We start from the raw sequence: 12,276 nt of genomic DNA on the forward strand, positions 1-12,276 counted from the left end.
GTGTTGTATTGATGAGAAACAGCAGAACTATAAATGTTGAATTAGAAATGACAGCAAGTTTCAATTAGAGATGTTTTAGAAGTTAATTCATTCGTGTTATTCCAATAAAAACGTTTGCTTAATCGACCATTCTTCGATAAAATGAGATTCGTTTGAGGGGATAAAATGTATTGAAAAGGAAAATCTCAGAAAAGATTTAGAAAAGGAAAAAAAAAAACAAAAAAAAAAAGAAAAAGCATAATCCCGTCATCAACGGCATCATGAGAGAAAACAGTCTGGTGATATTCCTATATTTCCATCGTTCCACGAAGAGGCTTCGACTGAAGCGAATAGAAAAAATAAAAACGAAACAAATATACCGATCATAAAGAAAATATGGAATTTTTTCTCTTTTTTTTTTCACAATCACACAAAAGCCCAGGTTGCGTGGAATTATGGGAAGTAGTAAAATATATTTCGAGGAATTGCATTCACCGAATGGATAAGTTATTGCGATGATTAATGACAGATCGCGTGTTCAAGCATTCTACAAGACTTTCGTTGTACTTTCGAAGAAGCGTTTTGTAGTGCATTGTTACAATTCACTTAAATTTCAAATGAAATTTACCAACTTACTAGGGAATGTTGACCGTGATTGGCTGGGCTTCTTGCCAAGAGGATAGTTTCCACTCATCTAATTCAGCAACAAACAAACGGAACTATGCATTTTTAACATAAATATCATTATAAAAATCTTTTTCTTTCTTATTACGATACATTTTGGAATTAATTGACAAGCTTACAGACATTGAAACCGCACACTCTGGTATCGCTACCCGACATTACATTGCACATCAATGCACTATAATGCAATAAAACAGACTCCCAAGATGCATAACTATCTTGATGTGTAAGGCAGGTTACAGTTATGTCCCTTGGTCATACACTCGACTCTCTGCTGACGAAAGCAAACGAAATTCTTAGAAAGTCTCGAAAGTTATAGACAAATGGTGGGAGAAGGAAAGGGGAAAAAAGGGCAAGATGTACGAGAAGAGGAAGAGGGGAGAAAATAGTCGTTCATTTGCAATTTTGATAAAAACCTACTGTCATATCGTCGCTCAACTCGTTAAAAGTAGTAGTGGAAACTCTCGCAAATCACACCTCACAGTTTAAAATACTTCATTGAACAATACATTTGCTGATATATAAATGACTGAAAACTTTCGTCACAGATTTGCATTAATTATGATTAATCTAGGAAAACACAAGTTTATTTCTTTTCACAAGAAAAGGGCCTTTCACTGCTTCATTTCAGCCGAATTTATCAATTTTATTTCAACAACTTTATAGTTCCTTTACTCTCACATGTAACAACATTACTATATTAATACAGGCGCACTACAAACACAATGATTGTTTCAGTCTGCAGACAATATACCAATATCGCCATGTTCTAGACAATTTCTGTCCTCCATCTCAAACTGAAAGTAAGCAACCAATTCCGGAATCACAGCATATTTAGTATCATTCGAGCAGCAGCTTTCTTGCCCAAGTTAACAATTAATTTCCATAAAACGAAACACAATTCATAGCCTCACGAATTTCATTTCCATTGTAACTTTTCGCTATTTTAAAACGAATATATTACAAAACACCAAGACAAAGGCATTTGCAACGATGACAAGCGTAATAAATTCATTTTAAAAGAATTTATTTATTGGAAGGGTTAAATGCTTTGATGTGAACAGAGAAAAGGTATATATTTACAAAAGATTACCATAAATTGTAAAACGTCGTAAATTCAACGTTGTGAATAAAAAGGAAAGTTCCTGCATTTTTTTCTCTAATTAATCATTCGCTATAACATTGTTGAAGTAGTTTGTGTCAACTTTTAGATATTTGATTCCCTCAGTTGGTTTCAGTTGATGTAGAATTCTTTCCACATATAAAATTTGAAGTCTATTTTTTATCTATTTATCTTTTCCATTGTCTTGCAGCGACTAAACTTCATGAATATGTATGTATGCTCGTATATATATATATATATATATAGATTAAGTTTGGAATAATATTCCCTCATATTATTGTTATTATTTTATATATATATATATATATATATATATGCAATAATAAATAAATAAATATATATATATTTCTATGTTTTATGCATGTTTTTTTTTATATTTGTATGCATGGATGTATGGATGTGTATACACGCATGAATATATGTATCTATTTATTCATGTATGAACGTATCTCACTTCAGGATAATTTTTATATATGCAAGCATGTATATATGTTCGTATACATGTGTAAATGATAGTATGGATAAACAATGTATACATGCATATATAAATTCACATGTATTATATATATATATATGCATCATTTTATGTGTAGATATATATATTGTTTACAAATAAATCACATATATATACATGCCCACATAGTTATACGCATAGTTATATTCCTCTCTCTCTCTTTCTTTCTCTCACTCTTTGTGTGTGTGTGTGAGTGTGTGTCAATATATACATATTTATAAGTAAGGTATATGTATATATATATGTATATATGTATGTATACACACACGCACGTGCACACGCGCACACATATTTATAACCATCATAGCATTTATACAGTTATTTCCCGTTGAATATTTATTTTTTTCAAAATAAATGCAATATATAAAATATGTAAAGTATATTTATGTCCATCGAATTTTAAATAGAGAGGAAGTTTAATTTCCGATCGTTAATGGACTCTTCGTATATACATGATTGCTTTACGTATTATCCTTCTCATATATCTCCCGTGCAGGGCACGTTTCTCGGATCGGAACACGCATCCCAGTTTCGCCATACGGCAACGGTTATGTCATCTAGACATAAAAACGAATGAAATATAACAGAAAGCCACAAATATTTTGCTAAAAATACATACAGCTGCTATATTTGGAAATAAGCAGAATCTTCGTTTTTCTAATATTGTTCTTTGGTTCCCTCGGTTATTTCCAACAGCTTTGGTGGAACTGAGAAGGTATACTGTCGTCTCAAAGGGCGGCGAGCTGGCAGGAACGTTAGCACGCCGGTCGAAATGCTTTGCGTTATTTCGTCTACCGCTACGTTCTGAGTTCAAATTCCGCCGAGGTCGACTTTGCCTTTCATCCTTTCGGGGTCGATAAATTAAGTACCAGTTACGCACTGGGGTAGATGTCATAGACTTAATCCGTTTGTCTGTCCTTGTTTGTCCCTTCTGTGTTTAACCCCTTGTAGGCAATAAAGAAATAGGTGTACTGTCGTCTCAAAGGCGGCGAGCTAGCAGAAACGTTAGCACGCCGGGCGAAATGCTTTGCGGTATTTCGTCTGTCGCTGCGTTCTGAGTTCAAATTCCGCCGAGGTCGACTTTGCCTTTCATCCTTTCGGGGTCGATAAATTAAGTACCAGTTACGCACTGGGGTCGATGTAATCGACTTAATTCGTTTGTTAGTCTTTGTTTGTCCCCTCTATGTTTAGCCCCTTGTGGGTAATAAAGAAACAGGTATTTCGTCTGTCGCTACGTTCTTGAGTTCAAATTCCGCCGAGGTCGACTTTGCCTTTCATCTTTTCGGGGTCGATTAAATAAGTATCAGTTACGCACTGGGGTCGATATAATCGACTTAATCCCTTTGTCTGTCCTTGTTCGTCCTCTCTATGTTTAACCCCTTGTGGGTAGTAAAGAAATAGGTATATTGTCGTCTCAAAAGCGGCGAGCTGGCAGAAACGTTAGCACGCCGGGCGAAATGCTTTGCGGTATTTCGTCTGTCGCTACGTTCTTGAGTTCAAATTCCGCCGAGGTCGACTTTGCCCAAATCCTTTCGGGGTCGATAAATTAAGTACCAGTTACGCACTGGTGTCGATATAATCGACTTAATCCGTTTGTCTGTCCTTGTTTGTCCCTTCTGTGTTTAGCTCCTTGTGGGTAGTAAAAAAATAGGTATACTGTCGTCTCGAGATGACATTCGACGTCTGGACAGGATTACTAAATGTTACTTACATAAGGTGTAACGTGTGGAGGCGCATGGCTTAGTGGTTAGCATGTGGGAATCATATGATCATATGATTAAGATTTCAATTCCAGGACCAGGCGACGCGTAGTTTTCTTCGACAAAACACTTCATTTAATGTTGCTTCAGTTCACTCAGTTGGCAAAAATGAAAAATCCTGCGACGGACTGGCGTCCCGTTCAGTTGGGGAGTTTATACGCCATATACGCCATATACGCCATGAAAACCGGCAAAAACACACTACATATGGGCTAGTAGAAGGTTAACCAAGTTTGTAATTAATTTTCTTTCTTCTGCTAGCCTATATGTAGTGTGGCTTTCTCGGAGACTTTATGGTGGCAATAGTGTCTTTTGACGTCTGTTTTTCAGTGTGTGGTGAGGCGCAAGCCAAGCCCTTGTTATAGTTATGCATATAATTATAAAATATTTATATTAATTTACCTACGATGTTTTATTTACGCGCTGACCACTTAGTAAAAATCATTTATGATTTTACCCTTTATTATTATTATAATTAATATTTGAAAAAATATTTACTCCTTGATTAAAACTACATCAAGTGCAGACTTGATCTTTAACACACTGCACGTTGCTATGAGAGAAGGATATGAATTCTACTTCGCAGCATATATCTGCGAGTCTCAACTGGTATAAGAGAAGTGATGGCGCAGCTCGCTTGCATATACGTAGCCACTCGTATTTATATACCTGGGTATACCGTCGCTGATGAAGGCAAAAAGGTAAGGTTTTTATTACTTTAAGCCCGAAACACGATCATGTACGTCGTTAACCAAAGTCGTAATTCATTTTCTTTCTTCTACTGGCCTATTATGTAGTGTTTTTCTCGGAGAATTTATGGTGGCAATAGTGTCTTTTGGCGTCTATTTTTCAGTGCGTGGTGGGCGCAAGCGAAGCCCTTGTTATAATTATGTATATAATTATAATATATATATATATACACGATTGGGGTTGATATATATATATATATATACGGTTGGGGTTGATATATATATACAAAAAACGTGTATATATATATATATATATATATATATATATATATATATATATATATACAAGTTTTGTTCTCTCCTTGTTTCTCTCCTTGTTATATATATATCGCCATGTTGATTCGCTAGCCTCTGCACGCATTTTTTTTCTCTCCTTGTTTCTTTCTGTGTTTCTTTTCTGTGTATCTTTCTGTTGAAGAGCGTAGGCTCGAAACGTAAAAGACTTGTTTTATTTATATTCCTGAGCGCCATACTAATAAAATTGTTTGTTTGTATTCCACCTGCCTTTGTCTTTTGTTTATTTTCATAAAGCTTCCCATTATATATATATATATATATATATATATATATGTATGTATGTATGTATGTATTTGAAGACATCCCAGTTTGCATGGGTTCAGTTATTATAAAATTATGTATGATTTATATATACAGAAACAGCTCTTGGTCGGTTTCCATTATACTTCTTCGATAGTGACGAGGTACTTCAGGGTCTAAACTGACATTTCAGTTAAAATCGTTTCTTTTTTGTTTTAAACTGTGCAAGATAACAGAGCTTCAAATGTCAAGACGGTTGATTTATCTGGAAATTTAAAGTATTGCATGATACGTAGGCGTGTTTTGTGTCTGAATGTGTGTGTTTTTGTGTGTGTAAGTGTGTGTTTGTGTGTGTGTGTGCGTGTAAGTACATTTACTCGATAATCGCTTTTATTAGCATCATTTCAAATTTAATAACTATAAATTTTGTCTGTTTTTTCTTTTGTTTTTATTAATGACCACTAAAAACGAATTATTTCACACAAATTCGATTTTTACGGTAATAGAGCTGGACTAATCTACCATGTAAAGTAAGAATAAACAACATATACGCAACGTAAATACCCTAGGTACTTACGTACTGATCATCTTACATACATACATACATATACGCCCTCATACACACATTCATACGCTAAATGCATACATACATAATACACACATATGTGTATATGCGTGTATGTGTATCGAGTGAATACGTGTGCATATATATATATATATATATATATATATATATATATATATATATATATATATAATATATATATATATATACATATATACGTGTGTATAAATTGCTCAGAGATAGGAGAACCACTAAGTGGTCTCCTTACATTCTGAAAAGGAATGTCAAATCCCCAAAGCATGAAATATACATTTTTATTTATAGCATGTTGAATGTAGGCGGGCAAGACAATTTGAAAATAATTAATAAGACCAGTGACTTCTATACCCCGAAGTTTCACAATTAATAATTAAATAAATGAATTATCTGTGTATCATCAGTAGGAACTACTGGAGACGTATAATTATAAAGCTCAAATACATTCCATATGCCAAAGGACACACGTGGATATCGAGTGTTATCGTTATATTCAATTCAAATATCCTCAACCAACGTACCAAGCCATAATAAAGCAGCAGTGAATAAAAATTCAACGGTGAATTATCTTACTCAAGAATTAAGATATTGGAATATAAATATATAAAGGGTAAAAATTATTAAAAATAATAATTTATACCTGTGGCCAGCATCCGTAGGAAATGTTCGTAGACCATAAATACTTATGGTCTACGAACATTTTTTACGCATGCCGGCTACTGGTATAAATTATTATTAAAAAAAATATTTACCCTTTAGACATACATACATACATACATACATACATGCATGTATGCATACATACATACATACATACATACATACATACATACATATATGCATACATATACACATACATACGTACGTGTTTGTGCCTTCTATCAAATACGAAGGTCGAAACAAACCTCGGCATTCAAACGTTGAAACGTTACTTTTCTTCTTTTGGAGAATTTTAACACAATACTCCAACGTAAAAGTCGGTTTGCCATTGGTATAGTACTGTCCCCTGGATCTAAGTTATCTATTTGCAGACTACTACAAAAGCCCTCTGCCACTCAGGTCCCATATCTAGGGATAATGCACAGTAGTGATGATAATATTGATAACACAACCTGACAGACGTTTTGCTATCAGGATGTCTTTACCTGATTTGCAGGTGTTTTTGATTTAAAAAATGGAATCTATTCTTTACCATCACGCCTGGATTTTAAGATCCTACCCAACAGTTTTTGCAATTTTCCTCGCTTTTCAAAAAAATTCTTTGTTTACCTCAGAAATTTAGTACGTGCGTTTATTTCGATTTGTATATTATTGTATTAGGAGTCAGTGAAAGAATGAGTGATCAAAGAATGGCAGCAGCAAACATTAGTTTCAGGGTACTAATGTGGTTTAAGCGCTTTTTAATTCAACCCTGGGGAAAAAAATCATCGTATCTCCTTTCCGTATCAAATTTGACATTACGAAGCAGTTTGTTAAAATTCTGGATAAAGATGGACCATGCTTTCACTATATCTGTGACACATTTCCCGCTCTGAGCAATGAAACGATAAAAGCTGGAGTATTTAATGAGCCTTAGATCAGAAAATTGATGAAAGATGGGAATTTTGTGAATTCAATGAATGGCATTGAAGCAACAGCATGAAATGTAACATTTGTAACAGTTGTAAATGGCTTTCTGAGCTACAAGAAAAAAACATCCAAGCCGAAATAGTCGATATCATGCCGGAGAACAGTCAAAATGTTGGTGACAGTGACGAGAAGGAAGAATGTTTACAGCACGACGTAAAATCAATAGAACAAAGGTATCAAAGCAGATGTGACTTGCGCATGATGGTGAGTTATTCTTGGAATTGGGATGTAGACTTCCTGAAGTTCAGCATTCAAGAAAATCGTCCAAATGCAAATTGACTGGAAATTCGACATAAACAATGACGTAATTTGTCTGTAGAAATTTAAAGACTTTTCCCAGTTCTTCTGTAGTATTCTAAAAAAAGATTCTTGTTTTGAATAAGAACCAATTTGCATATATATATCTGTATATTATGCCTTGTTCCTCATCAGCTAATTTATTGGAAAAAAAAGAAGCAAAAAGAAACAATGAAATTTTATGGATCCATTATCTAAAAATTTCGACAGGGTGATAATAAATGGATGTCATTTTGGGGTTCTGCATGTAAAAATACCCCTAGTTCAAGTCTAAATTGTTTGACAAATCCGAAAAGAATTCTTTTGTTGGCTTGCGTAGTACAATGATGGTAGTGTTCCGTAGTCGGAGAAAACGGGTTATGCAATTTCTTATTGGACAAACCTGGACAAATGATTTGTTTGTAGTGATCAAATGTACGTGTTGTACATCAGCTTACTCTCTCCATCAAATCGACATTTCCTGAACGAGTGCATGGTGTCCCATACGCCATATGCATGGTGTCCCATACGAAGTGGATGTAGAGCAACGAGGCAACGAGAAATGAAGTGTTTTGCTCAAGAATTCAACTTACCAATCAGTCCAGGGATTGAAACCACGATCTAAGGAACATGAGTGCAACACATTAAGCACTAGGCTAAGCGTCCTCACAATATTAATAATACGCGGATCAACAAACTCATAACATGTTTTATGTCTAATCTTTCAGTTCTGACCGTCGAGCATTCGACGTATGCATACACAGCCATATATACATATATATATATATATATATATATATATATATATATATATATATTATAATAATGATAATAATAATTATTATTATTGATAATAAGTTTGTACTCTACAAAAGTATAGAGTGACCCATCAGATTAAAGTGTAGTTGTTTTTATTATAACTGAATATAAATGTAAACATTAATATAGATAGAGAGGTAGACAGACATAGAAACTTATTTTTTGTAAGCCTAGTACTTATTCTATCGGTCTCTCTTGCAGAACCGCTAGGTGGTGGGGACGTAAACACACCAGCATCGGTTGTCAAGCGATGTTGGGAGAACAAACACAAACACACACATACACACACACATATATATATACATATATACGACGGTGTTCTTTCAGTTTCCGTCTACCAAATCAACTTACAAGGCTTTGGTCGGCCCGAGGCTATAGCAGAAGACACTTGCCCAAGATGCCACGCAGTGCGACTGAACCCGGAACCATGTGGTTGGTAAGCAAGCTACTTACCACACAGCCCCTCCTGCGCCTATATATATATATATATGTGTGTATATATATATATGTATATATATATGTATATATATATGTATATATATATATGTATATATATATATATATACTAGCGTTATAGTGAAATAGAAATGACAGTGATTTTCTGAAACATAAACAGAGACAGACATACGCAGGCACACATATACACACACATCTGAATTTCTCTCTTTCTCATACACATACACGCACACGTCTTCATACTGACACACATTTATTTATATAGATCACCCGGTGAGTAGGGAGAATGGGTGAGAAAGAATCAGAACTGGCAAGCGATAAGGTGTCATCCATATGTCAGAGGTCTACCCATTAAATACATGTCAGCGAGAATCAGGAAATTAACTTCATTTATTATTCATATTTTTCTGTCGTCTTCGTCTTTGTTGCAGACTTTCATTAAGCTGCTGAGTGTAACCCTGTCTACCTTGAGCATGTACTGTAGTTTTGTTCGATCTATTGCATTGTGAGGACTGTATTTCATATGTTTTTGCGAATAACTTGTGATATTTTGATATTTTCGACGCATTATATATTTGTATACATTCTTAAGATTTGTTAAGTATTTTGTCCGCATGTCTTTGATTAATCATCTTCAGACCAATTACTTTTATAAGGATTATTTTTTTTTATGCCTCCTTTTCAAGCCTAGACACGTTTATGGGCCCGATTGCCCGGTTTCTGTGGCTTATGTGTTCCCCCCAGCTGGACGGGACGCCAGCCCATCGCAGCGTCATTCAAGAAACAGGAAGAAAGAGTGAAAGAAAGTTGGGGCAGAAGAGGACAACAGGGGTCGCCATCACCCCCTGCCGGAGTTTCGTGGAGCTTTAGGTGTTTTCGTTCAATAAACACACAAGGCCCGGTCTGGGAATCGAAACCGCGAGTCCGCTGCCATAACCACAGAGCCAATGCGCCTCCTTTATAAGGATTATTACTGTTTTCAACACCCAAATTCTAATAAACTCTATTTACAGATCTTTATATTAATCTTTAGGTTTAGATACTTAAAAAATACGATTGGTTTTTTTATAGTAAATATTTCTATTTTCACTTTTGTTAAACAATATTTTAATCATTCAGAAATATTAAGTAAATGTGATTTCAAAAATGTAAGTATCCTTATTTTAACCTTCCTTAAACAGAAAATATTTTAATGTCTTTTTAAAATGTGTTTAAAAATACGGTAAATATTTCGTAAAAGACCCGTTCGTGACCTCAGTGTAAAAAGAAATTCGAGTGAATTCAACGATTCTCACAGCCAAAGATTTGGCTTCCATTTCTAGCACGCACTATTACCACGTAACAGCTATTTGCGATAAAGGACTCGATATATCTGTTATGTAGTAGCAGAGCGTGTAAGAAATAGCATCCAAATCTTTCCTTTTCTGGGAGAAATGAGCCATTTACGTGTGATTTCTATGTCACATTCGTTGACAGCATGCAAAATAACCTAGAAACGAAAAAAAAAAACACGAAACAAGACTCCGTTGCTGGGAAACTCAGACCTTGCCGGTGACACAACGGGTCACGTGTAGTCTCGCACAGTGGTTCCCAACGTGGTCCCTGGGGCCCACTGGTGGTCCCCGAGAATTCGTAGCCATAAAATGTTGAAGCCATTTCAGATCTACACAATATTGCTCGATAATAAAGACACTGTTAGTTAATAATACTTTATATGAAGACAGAATAATAATAAGAAAACAAAAATAATTATTACATAAGAATCAATAATGTATAATATATAATCAATAATCTAATACAATCAAGAATTACATAATTTAAGTTTTACAACCACAACAGTTTCATAATAAATTTGATATTTTTAATAGATCACTACACAATATTGATTAATAATAAATTTGATACTTTTAATTTATAGAAATAACGTATTTATTATTTTATCGAAATAAAGTATTTATTATTTTTATTCTTTTAAAGATCAGTTGTAATAATGTCTGAACCATCTGCTAAAAAGGCAAAACTGAGGAACTACAAAAATCTTATCATGTTTGGTTTTGTATCTGTAAACTTAAAACCTATGAGTCTTGAATGTGATGCCATCATGACAAATCATTCCATGAAGAAAGTTAAGCTGGAACAGCACCAGAAATTAAGGCATCCATCATCTCTTAGAAGAGGTAGGGAATATTTTGAGAATAAAAAGAAAATACAGCCAATCAAACTACCCGACTTTGTAAAGAAGATAAATACTGAAAAAGCAAAGACACTCAAACCCAGTTATTTGGTTTCTGAAATCATTGCCAATGTTGCTGCATCTCAGATTTATGGTGAGAAACTTGTCAAGCTTGCTATGATATGCTTGTGCAAATGAGGTTCTGGGAAAAGATGCTGCATCTACTCTGAGTACAATTACACTTTCAAATAATACAGTTAGAAGAAGACAGGATGAAATGTCTAATTTTGTTGAGAAGATTGTGGAAATTCACCAAAAGACTATTTTTTCTATCCAGGTTGATGATAGCACAATTCATAACCAAGCTATCATTCTGGTGTTCGTCAGATTCATCAATGAAGATGATATAAGGGAAGAAATGTTATTCATTAAAAGTTTGTCTGAAACTACTAATGTAGAAGATATATTCAATGAAGTAATGCAGTACTTTAATGATAAAAACATTCCATTGACTAATTTGATCAACACTGCATCAGACGGAGCTGCAGCAATGACTGGAAAAGTGAAAGGCTTTGTTTCTAGAATGAAATGAGTTGCTCCTCACATTTTATATATACATTGCATTATCCACAGATAGAATTTGGTTGCTAAAAATATTGGAGGACACATGGAAGAATGGAAGAATCACTCAACACTGCCATACATGCAATTAACTTTGTCAGATCAAACTCACTGAATAATAGATTTTTTATGCAATTCTGTGAAGATGAAGATTTAAAAACCCTATTGCTTCACACTGAAGTAAGATAGTTGTCAAAAGGCCTGAGACTTGAAAGACTAGTGAATTTGTGGGAACCATTAATCAACTTTCTTATGTCCAAGAGTCAGATGACTCCAAGAAGCAAGCTGATACAGCTAAGGAAATTTTTGAAAGACTCTCTGAGTTTAAATAAAAAATATTCTACTTGAGTGATAT

The 12,276-nt window shown here is 34.4% G+C and overlaps 1 protein-coding gene across 1 annotated transcript; it reads left to right on the top strand.

Moving 5' to 3' along the window:
- The first annotated feature begins 11,577 nt into the window (after positions 1-11,577).
- LOC115217827 (SCAN domain-containing protein 3-like) lies at positions 11,578-11,892 on the top strand. Its single transcript, XM_029787510.1, has one exon. It carries the CDS (start codon positions 11,578-11,580, stop codon positions 11,890-11,892), a length of 315 nt encoding a protein of 104 aa, XP_029643370.1.
- The last annotated feature ends 384 nt before the right edge of the window (positions 11,893-12,276 follow it).

This window comes from Octopus sinensis, linkage group LG12 (assembly GCF_006345805.1).
Source record: "Octopus sinensis linkage group LG12, ASM634580v1, whole genome shotgun sequence".
In the NCBI taxonomy this organism is placed as follows: Eukaryota; Metazoa; Mollusca; class Cephalopoda; order Octopoda; family Octopodidae; genus Octopus; species Octopus sinensis.